At 40.9% G+C, this 22,078-nt stretch overlaps 1 protein-coding gene across 6 annotated transcripts in view; it reads left to right on the top strand.

Moving 5' to 3' along the window:
- Positions 1-1,112: 1,112 nt before the first annotated feature.
- ATP6V1H (ATPase H+ transporting V1 subunit H) overlaps positions 1,113-22,078 on the top strand; it is a 129,417-nt gene continuing 108,451 nt past the window's right edge. For 2 of the 6 annotated variants that reach the window (XM_054560921.2, XM_009243807.4), the window contains exons 1-4: positions 1,113-2,452; positions 3,753-3,900; positions 12,359-12,461; positions 15,916-16,005. In XM_054560921.2, the coding sequence (XP_054416896.1) occupies positions 3,788-3,900; positions 12,359-12,461; positions 15,916-16,005 (306 nt within the window). In that variant the 5' untranslated portion in view covers positions 1,113-2,452; positions 3,753-3,787. 6 annotated transcript variants of the gene reach the window in all.

Here is a 22,078-nt window from a genome sequence, read left to right as displayed (position 1 = left end):
ACCTCAGCTCATCAGGCATTAGATTCTCATACGGAGTGTGCAACCTAGATCCCTTGCAATGTGCAGTTCACGATAGGGTTCATGCTTCTGTGAGAATCTAATACCGCTGCTGATCTGACAGGAGGCAGAGTTGAGGCGGTAATGCGGCTTGCCCGCTGCTCATCTCCTGCTGTGCAGCCGGGATCCAAACAGGCCATGGACCACACCAGTCTGTGGCCCAGGGTACGGGGACCCCAGGTATGATATATAATTATGTAACTGAGATCACTGCTATGGTCTGAATGTTTGTGTCTCCCCAAAATTCCTGTGTTGAAATTCTAACTCCCAAGGTGATGATATTAGAAGGTGGGACCTTTGGGAAATGATCAGGTCATGAGGGTGGAGCTCTCATGAATGAAATTAATTTCCTTATGTAAGAGACCCCAGGGAGCTCTCTCACCTTCTCTCCACCACGTGAAGCTACAATGAGAAGTCAGCAGTCTGCAACCTGGGACAATCCTTACCAGAACCTCACCATGCTAGCACACCAATTCTGGACTTTCAGCCTCCAGAACTGTGAGAAAATGAATTTCTGTTGTTTATAAGCCACCCAGTCTACAGTACTTTGTTACAGGAGCCTGAATGGACCAAGAAAAATCTCCAATACAAGTGTTACAGAAATAATGTTAAGAGAGATAATGCCGGGAGTACCTGCCTCTTCTCTTCTCCCTATTCCAGGCAAATTGTCTAGTAATGTTGTGATGCTCGGAGAACGCCAGCCCAAGTGACCTGCGAAGCAGTCCCCTCTGCTCACTGCACTGTTCCTGATTTTGTTCCATGTATTTGTGCCTCCCGGAAAAGAGGAGAGCCTCCTGAAATCTGATGAGACTCGCTGCATCACGCCAGTCTGTGGCTGAGGTGATAACAGAGGAAATGCGAAGATCAGGCCTCATTGCCAGCTTTGCTCAGTTACACAGAAAACATGCTCTGCTTCAGCTTTTCGGAGTTTGTTAGTACACGATCGGTTTCTTTTTCTCTTTTATGAAAGTTTTCCCCCTTAGATTTGCTTTCAAAACAACAGACTTTTACTTCTGGCTAAGACAGAATGAGTGACCTAGTACAATCTTTGACACTGTTATTATATATCTTTATTCATAACCAATGCACGATTTTGATTATTCTGACTTTAATTTTACTAGTAAAAATGTGTTGGTTATAAATCCCTTTCAACGAATTTTTTTTTTTTTTTTTTTTTTTTTGAGACGGAGTTTTGCTTTTTCTGCCCAGGCTGGCGTGCAATGGCGCGATCTCGACTCACTGCAACCTCTGCCTCCTGGGTTCAAGTGATTCTCCTACCTCAGCCTCCCAAGTAGCTGGGATTACAGGCATGCGCCACCATACCCGGCTAATTTTTTGTATTTTTAGTAGAGATGGGGTTTCACCATGTTGGTCAGCTGGTCTCGAACTCCAGACCTCAGGTGATCCACCGTCCTCGGCCTCCCAAAGTGCTGGGATTACAGGAGTGAGCCACCGCGCCCGGCCCCTTTCATTGCTTTTTAAGGAAAACATGCTATCATATATACCTCACCTCCAGGGCAGTATATTCTTACTTTAAGGCAAAGACAGTTGCTGAGGCCTGGACGAGGGGAAAATTTGGGCTCCAGATGGGACTGCTGGATAAAATACCAGACGTCCTGTAAATGTGAATTTTAGATAAACAACGAATAACTTTTTAGTATAAAAGTAAATACTGCAATGGAATTTATTATTTGCTAAATGTGCAACCCTAGGTTAAGAAAGCTTTTCTGACCCACTTCTCAGCCCCAGTTTTCTATTTAAAATCAGAATAACAACGCCTGCTTCATGGAGCTGTTAAATTCAAATGGAAACTAATTTGAAAGTGCGAAATCAAACTTTTCAAAAGAATGACGGTTTAAATAAGAGAGTTTTGGCCTCCGCTAGCTGCTTCCGGGCGGAGGTCCTCGACCTCCCCTAGGCGAGGCGCTAGGTGTGGGAGCGGCGGGTCTTAGCGTGGCCGCCACGCTCGCCGCCTCCCACCTGCCCTGGCTGGCTGGGGCCCGACCCTTGCGTCGCTCCGGGGCCCAAGTTACGGACTCGGGGATCCAGTTGCCCGCACCGAACAAGACCTGCCGCAGCGCCCGACCCTCCTCTCGCTGCTTTGGACTCTTCCGGCTTCCGCCTTCCGCAGCAGTCACGTGCCTCCGATCACGTGACCGGCGCCTCTGTTATTCTACTGCGGCCGCCCTGGCTTCCTTCTACCTGTGCGGCCCTCAACGTCTCCTTGGTGCGGGACCGGCTCCCGGAGTCTCCCGCCACTGCTCAGACCTTTGGACCTGACAGGAGACGCCGACTTGGCTCTGACGCGGCGCCCCAGCCCGGCTGTGTCCCCGGCACCCCGGACCACCCTCCCTGCCAGCTTTGGGTGTATTGTGGGGTCCCGAGGATTCGCGAGGTAAGGCCGCCCTCGCGTTGTTTGGTCTCAGGCTGCAGACCAGGTCAGGCGACTCTTGCAGTTTCTCCAGCTTGCCTAGTGCGTGCTGGTGTCTCGCCGCTTGGTCCTCTCCTGTTCTCCTTCGGCCCCCGGTTGCCAGATTGCTTTCCTTCCAGGCCTCAACCAGGTTTATTAAACGAAATTCTGGAGCCTTTCTCGCAGGGGGAAGAAACGTCAGGGGCTGGCAGGAGAGTGGAGGGGGAGGGGTAAAAAGTATACCTTCTCCAGGACTGGGCCACGGCCCTGGATCGCTGGGGGTGCGAGTAGTTCAGGGACTTAGGTAATTGCCTAGAGACACCTCGAGCTACCCCAGGAAGGGCTGCTGGGGTTGAGCCTCCTTGGCTGCAGAGTTCCAGCCTGGCCCGGTTGAAGCCTGTTTTTTTCTGGGCCCTGTCGTTCCGCGCTGCCCAGGGTTGTTTATACAGCAAATCTTCAGATACAGAGATTAAGTTCCAAATTGATTAAGATAATTGGAAACCCGGAATATAATTTTGGGTAGGATTTTAACTTCTTTGTGGCCATGGCCATGAATTTATATTTTGCAAGTGGCAACCTGTATTTTGCGTTGTGTTAAAATCAGTCGCTTGTATCTGGAAGTTTAGGAGTGAGAATTACATAGCATTTCATTTTTGTAGGTTCTTGTCGTCCAGCCAGACCTCCATTGTTGGCTTACCTAGATTGTAATAGGTATTTGTTCTAAAAATTTCTCTCCGAATTTTGATTTTGCAAATACTATGAATTTTGTTTGAAAAGGAAAGCACTGTCTTCTAAGAAATTACGTTCCCACTTTGTGTATTTTAATTTGAGTAATTTTCGAAAGGACTTAGAATTTTTAATGTGCCACTTCAAGATGATGCTTAGTAAATGTTTATAAAACTAGCCTTATCCGTACTATTCATATTCTTATTGTTTCTCTATAAGAAAAGTTAACTACAATTGTATAAATATACAATTTTTCCCGTATTTATACCTATTCTATTTAATCATGATTTCTGATTTCAGATTGCTTTAAAAATCTTACCGCAATGTTAGTGCCAATAATGAAAAAATTTTTTCTAGAAAAGCAAAAGCCTAGAGAACTCTTTTATGGAGCAGTGGACAATATTTGAAATACAATGATACTTTCAGACTTAGGACATTTAATATTTGAGTTGAATGCCTGGGGAGATTAAAGTGATCATGATATTCATAATCATAATATAATAGTTGTAAAAAAAAGAAACACCTAGTATTCTGTTTTTACCTTGCATCAAAATTGAAGATTTGTTGAAAGACATTCAAGATTACGAAGTTTAGATGACCAAAATGGATATCCGAGGTGCTGTGGATGCTGCTGTCCCAACCAATATTATTGCTGCCAAGGCTGCAGAAGTTCGTGCAAACAAAGTGAACTGGCAATCCTATCTTCAGTAAGTACCAATTTGCTGTGAATCATGGACAGTCATATGCTTTTGCATCAGACTTTTTCACGGTCATGCTTCTATGAGAGAAATAGGGGGAAAATACTGATAAATGTGGAAGAAACACTTCCTCCTCAGAATAATTAGCTGTCTTAGGGAGTTAAGTGTAGTGGGGTGGAAACAGCTTGGTGCCCTAGTGGGGAAGCAGAGCGGCTCATGGTGCTTTTGACCTTCCCTGGCTGCCTGGGGAAGTACTTTTTGAATAAGTGGGAAACATAGGAGGAATGTCCTTGGGCTAACGGAGGGAGGAAGGGAATGAGGGGCAAAGCCTGCTAGACTGGTCTGATATGCCCTGGCAATCAGCATGGGGGCAGGTGGCTTTTTTAGAGTGGTGCATACAACTAATAAGAAGCATAGATGTTTGAGTTGAGAGACTTGGATTTCAGTTTTGGTTCTTGCTGTTAGTTTGGTGATCTTAAGCAAATCACTTAACTTCTCTGAGGCTCAATAAAGTAAAATGTGAAATGGGGAGACATACCCCACAGGCTTGTTGCTGAAATAATGTATTTAAAGTATTAGCACAGTAGAATACAATCATTAGTATGTTGAATACAATAAATTTTAGTTCCCCCTTCTTTCTTGTGTGTATTAATATTTAATGTGGTGATATTTCAGTATTTTGTATTTATCTGTAAAGTGAGCCTTCATGCATTCTTGACCATATTTTATTGACTTCATATTTATTTTGGTATATTTATAACTGAGTTACCAAGGAATTCAGTTCATATTTGCATATGCATTTTGAAAAACAAATTGAGGAATCTAGTTTTATATTAGTGTTAATTTTATATTAGTATTAATAGTTTGTGTTGTTGTAGGAGGGATCTGTAATGTACAAAAATGATCCTTTAATTTCTGTTAATTTAATCACTCATCAAACATTTATTACCTGCCAAGTTTGAGGCGTTTTTCCAGGCTTTGAGGCTACAAAAATTCCATACAGAGTACTATCCCTGAAGGAACTAAAACTCTAGTAGGGAAGTCAGATGTATTAATAGATCATTTTAATTCACTATTTTTTTTTTTTTTTTTTTGAGACAGAGTCTCACTTTGTTGCCCAGGCTTGGAGTACAGTGGGGCGGTCTTGGCTCACTGCATCCTCTGCCTCCTGGGTTCAAGCAATTCTCCTTCCTCAGCCTCCCAAGTAGCTGGGATTACAGGCACCTGACACCTCGCCCGCCTAATTTTTTTGTATTTTTAGTAGAGACGGGGTTTCAACATGTTGGCCAGGCTGGTCTCGAACTCCTGACCTCGTGATCTGCCCCTCTTGGTCTCCCAAAGTATTGGGATTACAGGCGTGAGCCACCGTGCCCGGCTTTAATACAGTATGTTAACTGTGGCAGTAGAAAGATGCACAGGGTCTGGCAGGTGCACATGAAAAAGACAACTAATTCTACCCCCTGGAAATTTTCCTGAAGGGGCTGGTCCCTGAACTGAGTTTTTGAGGATAACGGGTATTTAGCCATGTGGCAAGTAGGAGCAGCCTTGGGAATAGAACAGATAGTGTGAGCAAATGCAGGGAAGCAAAAACAGCACACTGGGTGGGAGTTGTACATGTTTTGGAGGCAGGTAATGCAGAGAGCTGAGGCTAGAGAGGCAGCCAGGGGCCGATCGTGAAGATGCTGTGTGTGGGTGTGTGGTTGGAAGGAGTTTGGACTTGATCCTATCAGTCAGTGCTTTTCAAGCTGCTTTTTAAGCTGTGAAGCCCATGATTGATGTGAAGTTAGCATGTAAAACAGATGAAAATGATAGAATGGAGGTGGGAGTGTGTGTCCCAGAGCCCTCTTTTTGAGACCATTCACTGTTTTCCAAGGAGCTGTAGGTGTTGGAAACCACTGAATCTTGTAGCTGGGAATTAGAAGACCATATCTGCCTCTTGATTGAATTGTTCTACCAGCAGCATGAAGGGTGACTTTGTAGGTGATAAGTCTAGAGGTAGAGATGAAGCTATAGCAGTAACTAAGGTATTGGAATAGATAGAATTGGATAGATTTGAGAGAGTCTTAGTGATTGATTTGGTGTGTGGGGGTGAAAGAGAAGTCTTGGATGACTTCTGGATTCCTACTTTAAGGAACTGGGTTATTGTGGGGCCACTGACTAAAGGACAGGAGGAGGGGAGACTTGCTGATGTTTACTCTGTTCATCAGTGTTTGCGTAATTGTTTAAATTCCCTGTGAAATTAGGATTCTGAGCTCTGTTTCCTAATATCTTTAGTCCAGAGTGCATTTAGACTAGAGGACAGGGAGTTTTATGTTTATAAAGCCTGGATCTGTTTATAGCCTACATAGAATAATATTGTTGATCATAAAGCACTGGTGGACTGGCCAGAGCTCCGCCTAACATTGGCGTTTGGAATGTTTTTAGTTACGTGGAGCTTTTAAAATTGCTTTATTTCTGTTCTTCGTTACCCATGGTCTATGACATGTTGTATTTTCCTGTTTTCCTATATATCTGTCTTTTGTTCTGTTGTCCATTTCACAAATTTCTTTTGTAAAACCCCTCCACTCTGTAGGTCTGTGGGCAAGTGTTCACCAAATGTTAACTGTGGGCCTGTTGAGCCTGTTGATGTGTGCGTGCTAGTGGGTGTAAAATGTGTCTCATATAAAAGAGCTTACAGATTGTTGGGGGCTGGAACCAACACATGAAGAATCAGTGAATCTTCTATCACATTCTATACTGAGATAATAAGACCTGTGGAAGCGTCCCCCAGTGTCGAGAGCACAATATGCTTTTGTTCTTCACAAATTAATATGTTATTATGAAAATACAGTATTTGAAACGTATTTATATTTGATTAAGCTTTTTCTTAATACATAGACGTACATAAATGAATGGGTATGGCTGTGTTCTAGTCAAAGTGGAATCTGGTAAAACTATACCTTGAGGATACAAGAATTATAAAATGCCATCCTTGCTCATGAGTTTAAATCTCATGAGGAAACAGACTTTTACCAAATTAAATAACAAATTGTGCTAAATGTTAAGATAGAGAAATATGTAACTATATAAAGTGTATATGTATTTACAACAAAAGGAAATAACAAAAAGTGGGAGCAAATAAATGCTGGGAGTATTGGGGGAGTTTTCACAGAACCCATAAAGACACTCACAGGAGGCCAGGCGCGGTGGCTCACGCCTGTAATCCCAGCCCTTTGCAAGGCCGAGGTGGGTGGATCACCTGAGGTCAGCAGTTTGAGACCAGCCTGGCCAACATGGTGAAGCCTCGTCTCTACTAAAAAATTAGCCGTGTGTGGTGGCAGGTGCCTGTAATCCCAGCTACTTGGGAGGCTGAGGCAGGAGAATCGCTTGAACCTAGGAGGTGGAGGTTGCAGTGAGCCGAGGTTGCACCACTGCACTCTAGCCTGGGCAATAGAGCAAGACTCTGACTCAAAGGAAAAAAAAAAAAAGACAGTAACAGGAATTGTCCAGGCCGAGGAACACTTGGGGTTATCCAGGAAGGGAGGTCCAGGCGGGGAGCTGAGGCCTGGGAGGACATGCAGTGCTTGGGAGCTTCAGGTAGTTCAGTGTGGCTCTCTCCAGGCTTCTTCATTTACCAGCTTCACAGGCTAAAAACCTTGGGGCCATACTTGCTGCTTCCCTTTTGCTCACAGTCCATGTCCTGCCCATCAAGACATTCTTCCAGCTCTACGTCCAAAAGATGCTTCGAATCTGAGTGCAACCCTGTGTCTGCGGCTCCTGCCTCATGCATGTTGTGTTCCCCTTGCATGTGCTGTGTTATCGCCTGTTGCCTGCTGTATGTCTCTGCTATCCTTGCTGCCTCAGTAGGAGCAATTCTTCACAGAACTGTGAGAGTGATTTCAAAAAAATACAAGTCTGATCATGCCCCCTTGCTCACAGCTCTCTGGCTCCCGCCTTCTTGATCTTTCTCACATAGCAAACCTCAGCTCCTTGGACCTGTGTGTCTGTCTCTCCGGAAGTTCCACCCTTAGATTCTTTGGCCTCTTCATTCACTTCATTTGTGTGGCTGTATAGGTGATCTCACAAGGCCCCTACCCGGACTGGTTTTTTTTTTTTCATAGCATTTACGGCCTCAGCGTTATAACATGTGTGTGTGTTTTCAAGATTATTTGTTTTTGTATTTGCGTATTTTCTGTTTTCCTCACTGGAGTGCAGGCTCAAAAGAGGGGTCCCTATTTATTGATGTGTCAACTGTTCTTATAGGTGCCTGGCATGTAGTAGGCTGCCAGTTAATATTAGTTGACTAAATTTTGGAGTATTGTGCTTATCAGGAATTGGTGGAGATGAATATTTGGAAAAGGAAGTAACATGCTTGGTAACTAACATCCTATTTAACATTATTTTCATAGAAATACAGTGACATAGGTTTTTCTATCCTAGTCTCTCTTTTTTTTTTTATGAGATGGAGTTTCACTCTTGTCGCCCAGGCTGGAGTGTAATGGCGCGTTCTCGGCTCACTGCAACCTCCGCCTCTCAGGTTCAAGTGATTCTCCTGCCTCAGTCTCCCGAGTAGCTGGGATTACAGGCACCTGCCACCTCGCCTGGCTAATTTTTGTATTTTTAGTAGAGACAGAGTTTCACCATGTTGGCCAGGCTGTTCTGGAACTCTTGACCTCAGGTGATCCACCCGGCTTGGTCTCCCAAAGTGCTGGGATTACAGGCATGAGCCACCATGCCCAGCTTCTATCCTATTCTCTTTTAAAGATGAGTAGATAACTGTTCCGATAGGTTAAGTAACATGTGCATGATTATATATGTTTTAATTAGTCAATTGATTTTAAATATTTTTACTGAATGCCTCTGCGTAAGTGCTAGGTAGAACTCATAGTCCAAGGGAATAATATGACCCCATATGTACTTGAGAAGGCTGCCTGGTAGTGGGTAAGAACATGGTTTTGAAGAAGGTTGAATTGGAAGCAGGGAAATCCACTGGTGGAAGGTTGTCCTAGTGCTGAGCTACTCCAGAGGCAAGGAAGTAGAGAGGAGAGTAGTTTTAAGGGGAAGATTGTTAGGTCTGATGCCTGATTAGCTGTGGGTCATTCTAGAAGACACCAGAGCCCTGAACTTGCTGGATTATGGAAATGTCAAAGGAAGACCCAGAGAGAGAAAATAACTTAAACAAGGAAAGAAAAAGGTTAGAGAGTGGCTTGACAAATAAGAAACAGTTATTTAAATGGAAAAGAAAGCTGCAAAATTATACGGTTACCAAGTGTAGCCTTCATGGTGTACCTTCTTCATGGTAGAAAAACCACCACCTTTTGACATGATTTTCTTCACAGAGGTTATGACATCCCTTTACATATCAGCATAGCAAAATTTAAGGGTAAAATTGTTTTTATCTAGGAAGTTCAGGTTTATGGGTGTGCTCAACATTTCATTTATTTTGGGGACAGATCTAGACTGGATGACCTTGTTATCTTAGTCTACCCCGGGGTGCAGAGTGCATTTTTTCCTGACTGGTATGTGAAGTGCTTAGCCAGAATGGAAAGTGGGCAAAGTGTCTGTTTTTGCTTCCAGCTTCTAGCTTTTGGGATTAACAATCTCAGTTCTGCGCCTGTAGGGTCTGGAGTGCCTCTGCCATCTGTGGGAGGATATGAGTGGGGACTGGGGGAGATCATGCCAGAGTTCAGCACAGGGGGTGGAGTGAGAAATGAAGAGAGCCTTTCATAGTAGCTGAGGCACAGGAGGCAGTGACGATGAGTGACTTGAGTGGGATGAGAAGAATCTGGAAGCTAAGGAAGAGAGTGTCAAGATGTAGTCATAGTGTCACCTGCCTAAGAGAGATCTAGAAAGACAAAATTCTCCTTTGGGTTGGTAATTAAGAAATTGTTGAAAAAAATAAATGCATGAGAATAGTTTAAAAATATTAAAAAATGAGCATGTGTGAAAACAAAGTTACAGTGCTTAAAACAGTGTGAAACTGATGTAAGAAGACAGAATAGTGAATTACAAAGTCCAGAAGCAAATTTGAGCTATACAAAACAATTTGGCATATAGCAGTAGTGTGTACAAAACCCAGAAGGGATACTGATAGATTTTTGAATATGTAATAATCAAGGTCTTCTTTGGAAGAAGGTGGGGTTAAGGGTAGAAGTAGTAGGACGTATGCAAGTTCAGGTCCCTTCTCTTGGGGAGGGGACAGTTCTGAGTGCCTCACCTTCCCAGGCTCTCCTGTGGGCTCAGGGAAAGCTGTCCTGGGTTCTTTGCTTGAATCCTGCTGGGCTTTTTTGCTTCAGTGTCCCGTGCCCTCCATGCTATCCCTGGTCTCTCCTGGGAGCTGTTCTTTCGTAAGTCACTTCACTTGTACGTGAATCTTCATCTCAGGGCCCAGCTCTGGGAGCCTGACCCAAGGCAGCTCTGAAAGTGGGCCATCCTTCTATAACTATGCTTTTTTTTTTTTTTTTTTTGAGACAGGGTCTCACTCTCTCACCCAAACTGGAGTGCAGTGACGCAATTTCAGCTCACTGTAACTTCTACCTCCTGGGTTCAAGTGATCCTCCTGCCTCAGCCTCCCGACTAGCTGGGACTACAGGACTGTACCACCACACCCAACTTATTTTATTGTTTTATTTTTTGTAGAGTTAGGGATCTCACAGTGTTGCCCAGGCTTGTCTTAAACTCCTGTGCTCGAGGGGGTCCCCCCATCTTGGCCTCTCAAGGTGCTGGGATTACAGGCATGAGCCACTGCACGTAGCCTAACTGTGCATAGTGGGTACCTGCTTTACATTCAGTGTTTCTCTGAGTGGGTTTTGAGAACACCAATCCCTCAACATATTTGGGGTCAGGGGAGGAGGGACAATTTTTTAAACTATTGAGTTAAAAACTATATTGGGGCTGGGCGCGGTGGCCCATGCCTGTAATCCCAGCACTTTGGGAGGCTGAGGCAGGTGGATCACGAGATCAGGAGTTCGAGAGCAGCCCGGCCAATATGGTGAAACCCCGTTTCTACTAAAAATAAAAAAATTAGCTGGGCGTGGTGTCATGGGCCTGTAGTCCCAGCTACTCGGGAGGCTGAGGCAGGAGAATGGCTTGAACCCAGGAGGCAGAGGTTGCATTGAGCTGAGATCACGCCACTGCACTCCAGCCAAACAAAAAACCAAAAAAACTATATTGGTGTTGTTTGAATTGGAAAATAGATTACAAAAATTTTTAATTTTACACTTGCTTTTACCCATGTTCTAATATACAGCAAGTGCTTTTTCTTATATTTTTTCATTTAATCTGCATAACCACCTAGTGGGCTAGGGCAGGTAGTGTCATAGTTGCCGTTTTACTGTTGTGAATAGTGGTCAGATGACTAGTGACTTGCTAAGCTTTCACACCTGGAACTGCAACTCTTCCCCATACTGACTCAAATGCTCTGCTTTTCCTACCATACTGGTGGCTTAAAGGAGTTGACTTGAATGAATCCTGAAGTGCCCAGAGTCTTACGGGGGGCTAGCAAGGCTGTTCTGCTGACACATCTTTTAGACAAGGAAGGGTCTGTATTTAGAGATTAGGATGGGGGTTTGCTATGGTATGTTTGAGTCCCTGAGGAGTGGAGAAGTTGGGAAGGTTGAGCTGTGTTTCTTCTACCTCCGGAGATAGTCTTACCATTTTCAAATTCAGCATCATCACCACTGGGGAAAATGACAGTGGGATATCATCTTCACTGGGGATGACAGGGAAGATGACAGGAACATGATGCTGAATTTGAAAATGGTAAGACTATCTCTGGAGGTAGAAGACAGTGGAAATGATTGGGAGGGAGGGAAGTTGGGACTCTCAATTGAATCTCTCACAGGAAGGAGTTTGGAAATCAAAAGCAAGATTTCAGTGATTGAGTGCTGGGGAGGAGCCTTGAAGGGCGAAGAGCCAGTGATGAAGCGATCCCTGGAAGAGATGGAGGAAAATAGGAGAGTGTGGGGTCAGGATGGAGAGTTATTTTCCAGAAAGGAGGAAAATCAGTTTTTTTTTTTTTTCCTGTCTGGAGGGACAGAATATACTAGAGAAAAATGGTCATAGAAATTCATATAAAGTGGCTTTGGACTTGATAAATTAGATAGCCATGTGAATTGTTTGGCTTGAGAGGGGGAATAAGGGTGAGACACTGGGTAATGCTGAGAGGTGACATTTTACTGAGTGCCTACTATTTGCCACATGCTACTAACCACCTTATGTGAATTTAATTTTATCCTCAGTACAGCCCCTTAGAGGCAATGTGATTATTGTTCGCATTTTAGATAAATTAACTCAGGTTCCAGGGAGTTCACACTGTCTTATTTGTGGTGAAACTAAGCGTTGAATCCAGGTCTGTCTGATGCCAGGGCCCTTGCGTCAGCCCTTGTGGTTTGCTGCCAAGGAGAGAAGAGAAAGACTGAAAATTCCTCCATCACTTGCTTACGTATTCAGCTCTTACTGAACAAAACATCTTATTCTTACTTTCTAGGGGACAGATGATTTCTGCTGAAGATTGTGAGTTTATTCAGAGGTTTGAAATGAAACGGAGCCCTGAAGAGAAGCAAGAGATGCTTCAAACTGAAGGCAGCCAGGTGATCAATAAACATTATATAATGAACACTTCCCCATGTCATCCAAAAGTTTAGAAAAATCTTAGTGATTATAAGTGACTTCCAGTTTTCTTGCTAATTTGGGAAAAATGTTATATTGAGTATGTTTACCTTCATCCTTTTCTGTATTTCTGAGTATTTTCTTAGAATATACACCTAGAAGACAAATTTCTGGAAAAGAAATTACTGTTTCAGAGTATGTTAAGTTTTAAAAGTTGCTTAACTTTTCTTTTTTTAAGATAATTTTTTCCACTTGGTATTCTTACTAGTAATGTTTGAAATACCTAATATAATTGAAAATCTTTGAATTTGCTAAGTTAAAAGGGATATCACTTTGATGACATGGGATTACATTATTTTCCTGTTGATTTATTAAGTATTTATATGTCCTTTGAAATTTTTTTTGGCGGGGGCATTCTTTTTATTTTAATATATAAGGTTTTGTTACTTTTTGATAAACAGTCTTTTTACATACAAAATCTATTACTGTTTGCCATATTTATAGCAAACATAGTTTCCTTTTTTACTATTTATCTTTGAACTGTTGTGGAGTTTTTTCATATACAGTGGTTTAAAGTGTTTAGTTACATATGTTGATGTTTTACCGTCTTTCGTGGTAAGTTTATTGTAGAAAAATAAAATACTATTAAGCAAAAGAAAAAAGTTATTCTACCTAATATTTCTCTGTTCAAGGTGACTTGTTAACACTTAGCGTGTATACCTCTCTAGATATTTTTCTGTGTGTAAAATAACATACACTTATTTCTACAAATGTGAACTTTTTACAAAAAAGGGTGATATGTACATATCTTTGTTCTTTTCATTTAACTGTATATTCTTCCCTTCCCTACCATGCCTGTAAAGATATTTCTGTGGTATTTAAAATAATTAATTTATTATTATTTCCCATTTATGGAAAGTTCCATTCTGTAATTTTCCATTTAATGGATGAACCATAATGATCTAAACTAATTCTATACTGTTGCATATTTTGGCTACTTCCTTTTTTTTCTGTTTTGAGGCGAACAGTTAGTAATCTCCTCATAATTAATTTGAGAAGTGCAATTATCTGGCTAGGTGCAGTGGCTCACACTTGTAATCCCAGCACTTTGGGAGACTGAGGCAGGCACATCACTTGAGGTCAGGAGCTCGAGACCAGCCTGGCCAACATGGTAAAACTTCATCTCTACTAAAAATACAAAAAAAAAAAAAAAAAAGAAAGAGTGTAATTATTGATTAAACTATTTGAGCATGTGAGAGAGTTTTGATATGATGAAAATGCCCTCTTGATAGATTGTACCAGTTTGCAGATCCTGCCAGCAGTATATGAGAGGGCCCATGCCCCTGTTTCAGCACCCCCTCTGGGTCCAGCCATTGATCTTTTGGTCATTTTGATAGGTGAAAGATAGTATCTTAACGTAATAGTGTTACACATTTTCAGATGGTTTTTGGCACCTTTTGTATCCATATCGATTGCTTCTATACTGTCATGCACTGACTACGTAAAGATGTTTTGGTAAGTGTTGGACTGTGTATGCAACAGCGGTCTTGTAAGATTATACTACCATGTTTTTACTGCACGTTTTCTATGTTTATGTTTAGACACACAAATACTATTGTGTTACAGTTGCCTATAGTATTCAGTATAGTTACATACTGTACAGGTGTAGAGCCATAGGTTCTACCATATAGCCTAGGTAGGTAGTAGACGCTACCATCTGGGTTTGTGTAAGTACACTCTAGGATGTTCACACAACAAGGAAATTGCCTAATGATGAATTTCTGAGAACTTTCCCCATTGTTAAGCGACACATGGCTGTATGTTTTTTATTTACTTTTCTGTGGAAGTGTTTATAATCTTATTGATTTGTCAGTTTCCTTTATGTTTTCAGTATACCAGCTTTGTGCATGCCATATTTCCTCAGCTTGTTTGTTGAATTTTTAACTTGGTTTACGGGGTATTTGCCATATTGAAGTTTAAGTTGTGCGATGAAATCTAGTTCTTCCTTTCCTTTGTGATGTCTGCTGTTGGTGTCATCCTTTGAAAAAGCTTCCCCACACCAACCGCGTGTGCAATGGAACATGCAGCTCATTCACTGTTTGTTCAGCACATACACCCTGAGTCCCTGCCATGTACCTGGTGGGACTGGGGATGTGTGTTAATAAGACAAGACTTTTCCCTTAAGGAGTTAGGAGTTAAAACAGCCCTTTCTTTTCTTTTTTTCTCATTTTTTTTTTAAACCTGTTTCTTAGTAAGTGTGCAAAAACAGTTCTTTCTTAATAGCAGTGTCTGGTGTGATGGGCCTTTTGTGGGGCAGTTGCCAGGAAGCTTTTTATTCAAACAAAATGGCAGTATATCTGAAAAGAGTTCTGACAGAAATACCATGGGCAACTTATATCTTTTTTTTTTTTTGCTTAAATAGGTTAAAGTGTTTCCACTTTAATGTTTTGATTAAAAAAACCCAATTATTTGTTACTGTTAACTTTTTAACATTCAGTATGGTGAGTGGGCTGTCTATCCACGGAAGACATGATTCATAGATAGGCGTAAGTTCTAGGATAAGTATAATTTTGATAAGGTCTCCATTTTTTTATAGCATGGTTTTTATCACATGCTGTTTGTTACATTGGGGATTTATTGAATGAGTGAATACCAAGTGAAATACACTTTAATTTATACATTCTTAGGGTGGGGAAGTTTTTCAATGTATGACTCCAAACCTATTACTGAATGCTGTTGCATACTTAAAACTATGTTTTTTGGGGGGTGATTTAAGGGATTTTATAGAGTGTTTTGATTTGTACCCTATTTGATTTATATGCTGAGTTTAGAACCTGGCCCCGTAATAAGGTTCAATTCTGCTGCCTATCAGGGGGGCCTCATTGGCTGAAGGAGCCCATATACAAATTGGTCTGATTCTTACAACAGTCATGGGGAAGTTGGTAGGTAATATATTGTTGGCTCCAGTTTTTACTAAATTATGGAGCGGTTGTCATGTAGTTGATACGCTGTAGAATGGAGACTAGTCAGGGCCTTCTGATTCCAATCTCCAGTACTCTTGTTGCTCTTGTCTTCTGTTCCGTTTAAGTACAACAAATAAAATACTAAAAACCAATTGTAATTTTTGATTGCCTATATAACTTTATGCTGTCATCGGTAATCAAGAGTTATTAGTGGCTAAGTATATCTATTTAAAAATAGTAAACATTCTGAAACTTATCACTAGAAATGTTCACAAGCTGATACAAGCCATAGTAAGGTCCTCCCATACTTCATCACAATATTTATAAAAGGTATATGTTTTCTGTAAGTAAAATTTGTTAGTAGTATTTGTATCCTAGTTTATGAAAGAGAAACAATATTTTACTGAAGTTCCATTGAAATGTTGTGGTTGCAAATAAAAACAATAACCTTAATTTCATTTTTTTTTTTTAGTGTGCTAAAACATTTATAAATCTGATGACTCATATCTGCAAAGAACAGACCGTTCAGTATATACTAACTATGGTGGATGATATGCTGCAGGTAGGTATATTCTTTACTTAACACATTTGGTGACTTCATTTTTTTGCATACCTCACAGTAGCAGCATTTTTGGTGAGATTTCACTTAGAACATTTGTTCTCTTCTAGAGCATAATAATATATTTTTCTCATTTATGTGGGTTGTAATTTGCTAATAGAGCTAAAGACAGAGATACCCACACACAGGCTGTTTTTATTTTTCAGAATACCAAGTAATCAGTATGTATATTTTTCTGAGATACCTCAGAGTTTTTTGTTGAACGTCAGCAAAGCTTGCTGTATCACCTGAGACTTTCTGGATGCTCTGTGTACTTATGGATGATACGGCTCCTTCTCATTCAATCAGTCAACACATTTCAGTGCTCATATGTTCTAGGCCAGTGCCGGGCCCTGGAGGTTCGGTGCTTTTGTTCCTTTTGGGAACAGTTTTGCTTATCATCGAAAACTTTTCCAGTTGTATACAGTTTCTGGTTTTCTGCGTTACCATCCCTGAACCCAATTATGAATAAAGGAGAGGCCTCCTTTATTCATATTTATGTATTTTACACTAGAGTATAATCTAGGCTTAGATTGTTGGTATGTAGAGCAGTTCTTATGAGATAGGCCTTCCACCTGCTGAGTGTCTCAGGAGACTTGAAGGAAAGAGTCAGTCTGGGTGTTTAGAGAGGGTTGTTCTGTTAACTTATAAGGAAAAAAACATTTATTGATGGCCTAATTTTCACCAAGCACTGTACTATTATTGGTAATACAAAGGTTGGGCAGAATGGTGCTGTCTTCCTAGGGGTCATCATGTCCTTTATAGGGATCTAGTGATTTTATAATGTGAGGAAGGATCAATATCAGGACTGTCTGAGAATGACCTCAGTCTCTCTGAGCACTTTTTCATGTAAAACAGTAAAGTTTAGAAAAATGTGAATGTTATGATCTGCCATGGTTATCTTGTTACTGTATGGGACTATACCTAGAATGAGGGAGCTGTGAGTGGGCATGCGGACCGTGGTTGCTCATATCCTTAGTTACTGTCCATATGTTCATATCTATAAATTAACACCATGACATGCTGGTAGCTCCCATTACATTTCAGCGCAGCACCACAGGGTTTTTTGTCTCTCCTTTCCGTGTGTGTACCTCTTCTGTAACAGTGAGGTTGTGAGTTCCTCTTATCCTCAGTGTGTTTACTTGTTTATTCTACCCTAAAATACACAGAAAATAGTTTCAGAGTTGTGGACCCATACAACTCAATAATTGAGGAAAGCAGTGTGGTGATTCTTCAAAGAGCTAAAAACAGAACTACCATTTGACCCAGCAATCCCATTGTTGGGTGATACTCAAAGGAATAGAAATCGTCCTGCTGTAAAGACTGCATGCACGTGTTTGTTTGTTGCAGTGCCATTCACATTAGCAAAGACATGGAATCAATCTAAATGCCCATCAATGGCAGATTGGATAAAGAAAACGTAGATATACTCCATGGAATACTATACAGCCATAAAACAGAATGAGAGCATGTCCTTTGCAGGAACATGGATGGAGCTGGAGGTCTTTATCCTTAGTAAACTAATACAGGAACTGAAAACCAAATACCACATGTTCTAAATTATAAGTGGGAGCTAAATGATGAGAACACATGGACACAAAGAGGGGAACTGCAGACGCTGGGGTCTACTCGAGGGTGGAGGGTGAGGGGAGATAGAGGATCAGAAAAAAATAACTATTGGGTACTAGGCTTAGTACCTGGATTATGAAATAATCTGTACAACATACCCCCTTGACATAAGTTTACCAATATAACACACCGGCACATGTAGCCCTGAACCTAAAATAAGAGTTGAAAAAACACATACAGACAAAAATCAAGTCTTTTACCTAGAGTTCAGTATTTGTTTGCAGTTTTTTGTTTTAAACTCAGGGTATATAGTCAGAATACTGTGTTCAAGTTTCAGAGTGATTATTTTTCATGAAATACTGTAAGAGTCATTTGTTTCTGTTGTATTCTATTTTAGTTTTTTCCTCATCCTTGTGCATTTCATTATTATTATTTTTATTTTATTTATTTTTTTGAGGCAGGATCTTGCTCTGTTACCCATGCTGGAGTGTAGTGGCGTGATCTCGGCTCACTGCAACCTCTGCCCCCTGGGTTCAAGTGATTCTCCTGCCTCAGCCTCCCGAGAAGCTGGGATTACAGGTGCCTGTCACCACGCCTAGATAATTTTTGTGTTTTTAGTAGAGACGAGGTTTCACCATGTTGGCCAGGCTGGTCTCAAAATTCCTGACCTTAGGTGATCTGCCCACCTCGGCCTCCCAAAGTTCTGGGATTACAGGCGTGAGCCACCATGCCAAGCCTGCATTTTATTTTTGAGTATGGAAAACATTAACATGTTTCCAAAAGTCAAAACTATGCAGAAAGGTATACTCAGAGAAATGTCACTAATCCTAGCCCATTCCCACCTCCCTGTCTCGTAGGTGACCAATATCATAGTTTTTTTTTTTTTTTTTTTTTTTTTGGAGACAGAATTCCATTCTGTCGCCCAGGCTGGAGTGCAGTGGTGCAACCCCTGCTCACTGCAACTTCTGCCTCCTGGGTTCAAGCAATTCTTCTGCCTCTGCCTCCGGAGTAACTGGGATACAGGCACCCGGCACCATGCCTGGCTAATTTTTGTATTTTTTTTTTTTTAGTAGAGACGGGGTTTCACCATGTTGGCCAAGGTGGTCTTGAACTCCTGACCTTAAGTGACCTGCCTGCCTCGGCCTCCCAAAGTGCTGGGATTACAAGTGTGAGCCACTGCGCTCAGCCCAATATCACTGGTTTTTAATTTTTTTTTCTGTGAAGATAGGCAGACACGTATTTTTTTTATTTCCCCCTCTAATTTCTATAAAACACTTATTAGATATAGTCTCTTATTTTTTGCTTGTTTCACTTAACAGAATATGCCAGAAATCATTACGTGTCAGTTCATAGAGATCTCATCTCCCTGTTCTGTTTTTGACAGCTACATGGTACCCCATTAGTGGATGTACCATAGTTTACTCAGCCTCTGATGTAATGATGGACATTGTGGTTGGTTCCAAATTTTAGAATTAGAAATCATGAAGCAAAGAATAACCTTGTGCAAATATATTTTTGTGTTGTTGGGTGTATATTTCATGGTAAATTCTTAGAAATGGGATTGCTGGGTAAGAAGGAACTCCGTATGTAGTTTTTTTGTTGAGATATTGCCAGACGTCCCATTTTGCATTCTTATCAGCAGGGTGTGAGTGCCTGGTTCCCTGTAACCTTCTCAACAGAGGGTATTGTCAAGCTGTTACATTTTTGCCAATCAGAATGGTGTCTGAGGTTGAACATCTTTAGATGACCTTAAAGGTTGCTTTTACGTTTTTTTCCCTGAATTATTTGCTCATGTCTTTGCCCATTTATTTTATTTTATTTTATTTTATTTTTATTTTATTTTATTTTATTATTATTATACTTTAAGTTTTAGGGTACATGTGCACAATGTGCAGGTGTGTTACATATGTATACATGTGCCATGCTGGTGTGCTGCACCCATTAACTCATCATTTAGCATTAGGTATATCTCCTAAAGCTATCCCTCCCCCCCCCCCACCCCACAACAGTCCCCAGAGTGTGAGGTTCCCCTTCCTGTGTCCATGTGTTCTCATTGTTCAGTTCCCACCTATGAGTGAGAACATGTGGTGTTTGGTTTTTTGTTCTTGCGATAGTTTACTGAGAATGATGATTTCCAATTTCATCCATGTCCCTACAAAGGACATGAACTCATCATTTTTTATGGCTGCATAGTATTCCATGGTGTATATGTGCCACATTTTCTTAATCCAGTCTATCGTTGTTGGACATTTGGGTTGGTTCCAAGTCTTTGCTATTGTGAATAGTGCCGCAATAAACATACGTGTGCATGTGTCTTTACAGCAGCATGATTTATAGTCCTTTGGGTATATACCCAGTAATGGGAGGGCTGGGTCAAATGGTATTTCTAGTTCTAGATCCCTGAGGAATCACCACACTGACTTCCACAATGGTTGAACTAGTTTACAGTCCCACCAACAGTGTAAAAGTGTTACTGTTTCTCCACATCCTCTCCAGCACCTGTTGTTTCCTGACTTTTTAATGATTGCCATTCTAACTGATGTGAGATGATATCTCATTGTGGTTTTGACTTGCATTTCTCTGATGGCCAGTGATGGTGAGCATTTTTTCATGTGTTTTTTGGCTGCATAAATGTCTTCTTTTCAGAAGTGTCTGTTCATATCCTTTGCCCCCTTTTTGATGGGGTTGTTTGCTTTTTTCCTGTAAATTTGTTTGAGTTCATTGTAGATTCTGGATATTAGCCCTTTGTCAGATGAGTAGGTTGTGAAAATTTTCTCCCATTTTGTAGGTTGCCTGTTCACTCTGATGGTAGTTTCTTTTGCTGTGTAGAAGCTCTTTAGTTTAATGAGATCCCATTTGTCAATTTTGGCTTTTGTTGCCATTGCTTTTGGTGTTTTAGACATGAAGTCCTTGCCCATGCCTATGTCCTGAATGGTAATGCCTAGGTTTTCTTCTAGGGTTTTTATGGTTTTAGGTCTAACGTTTAAGTCTTTAATCCATCTTGAATTAATTTTTGTATAAGGTGTAAGGAAGGGATCCAGTTTCAGCTTTCTACATATGGCTAGCCAGTTTTCCCAGCACCATTTATTAAATAGGGAATCCTTTCCCCATTTCTTGTTTTTCTTAGGTTTGTCAAAGATCAGATAGTTGTAGATATGCGGCATTATTTCTGAGGGCTCTGGTCTGTTCCATTGATCTAGATCTCTGTTTTGGTACCAGTACCATGCTGTTTTGGTTACTGTAGCAAACCGAATCCAGCAGCACATCAAAAAGCTTATCCACCATGATCAAGTGGGCTTCATCCCTGGGATGCAAGTCTGGTTCAGTATACGCAAATCAATAAATGTAATCCAGCATATAAACAGAACCAAAGACAAAAACCACATGATTATCTCAATAGATGCAGAAAAGGCCTTTGACAAAATTCAACAACCCTTCATGCTAAAAACTCTCAATAAATTAGGTATTGATGGGACGTATCTCAAAATAATAAGAGCTATCTTATGACAAACCCACAGCCAATATCATACTGAATGGGCAAAAACTGGATGCCCATTTTATTTTTAAGAGTTCTTTATATATTAGGCATATATCTGAACAAAGTGTAAATATTTTCTCTCAGTTTGTTATTTACCTTTTTGTCTTAGCTTGTAACATTTTTCACAGGGTAAAACAATTCATTTTTATTTTTTATGTAGTCTAATTTATCAAAAAAAATTTTTTTAATCTAGATTTTGAGTAATAGAAAGCTTTTCCTTATACCCAAGTTTACAGTGGAATTCACCAAGGTTTTTTTCTAGTGCTTGTATAGTTTCATCTTTAGTTAGACATTTGGCCTGCTTAGAGTTGGTTCTTGTCTATAGTGTAAGGTATGTGTCTAATTTTATGTTTTCCAAATGGCCATTCAGTTGTCCTAGCACCATTTATTAAAATGTCAGTCTTTGCCATAGTGGTTGGAGATGCTGCCTTTAACATCAAACCTCCCTATATAACTAGGTTTATTTCTGAGCCTTTTATACTTTGCTTCTGGAATGCCTGTGCATTCTGTTCCAGCACCACCCAGTTTAATGATAGTGGATCTTATGGCTAGTTCTCTTCGCAGTTTTTTTTTTCCCCCAGTATTTACCCTAGGTATTCTTGAATGTTGTTTTTTTTGTATGAAATGGAATGTCAGCTTATTTGATCTATGAAAAAGTTTGTTGGCATTTTTACTAAGTTGTGTTAAATCTGTAAGTTACTATTTAAAAAAAAAATCAAAACAAGGCCTGGCACTGGCTCATGCCTGTAATCCTATCACCTTGGGAGGCTGAGGTGGGAGGATCGCTTGAAGCCAGGAGTTTGAAACCAGCCTGGGCAACATAGTGAGACCCTGTCTCTATTTAAAAGCTAATAATAAATTTATAAGTTAACTTAGGGAGAAATGACGTTACTGAATTTTTCTGTCCAAGGACAAGGTACATCTTTCCAT

The sequence above is a fragment of the Pongo abelii genome, chromosome 7 (assembly GCF_028885655.2).
Source record: "Pongo abelii isolate AG06213 chromosome 7, NHGRI_mPonAbe1-v2.0_pri, whole genome shotgun sequence".
Lineage (NCBI taxonomy): Eukaryota > Metazoa > Chordata > Mammalia > Primates > Hominidae > Pongo > Pongo abelii.
This window is presented reverse-complemented; position numbering and strand designations above follow the sequence as displayed.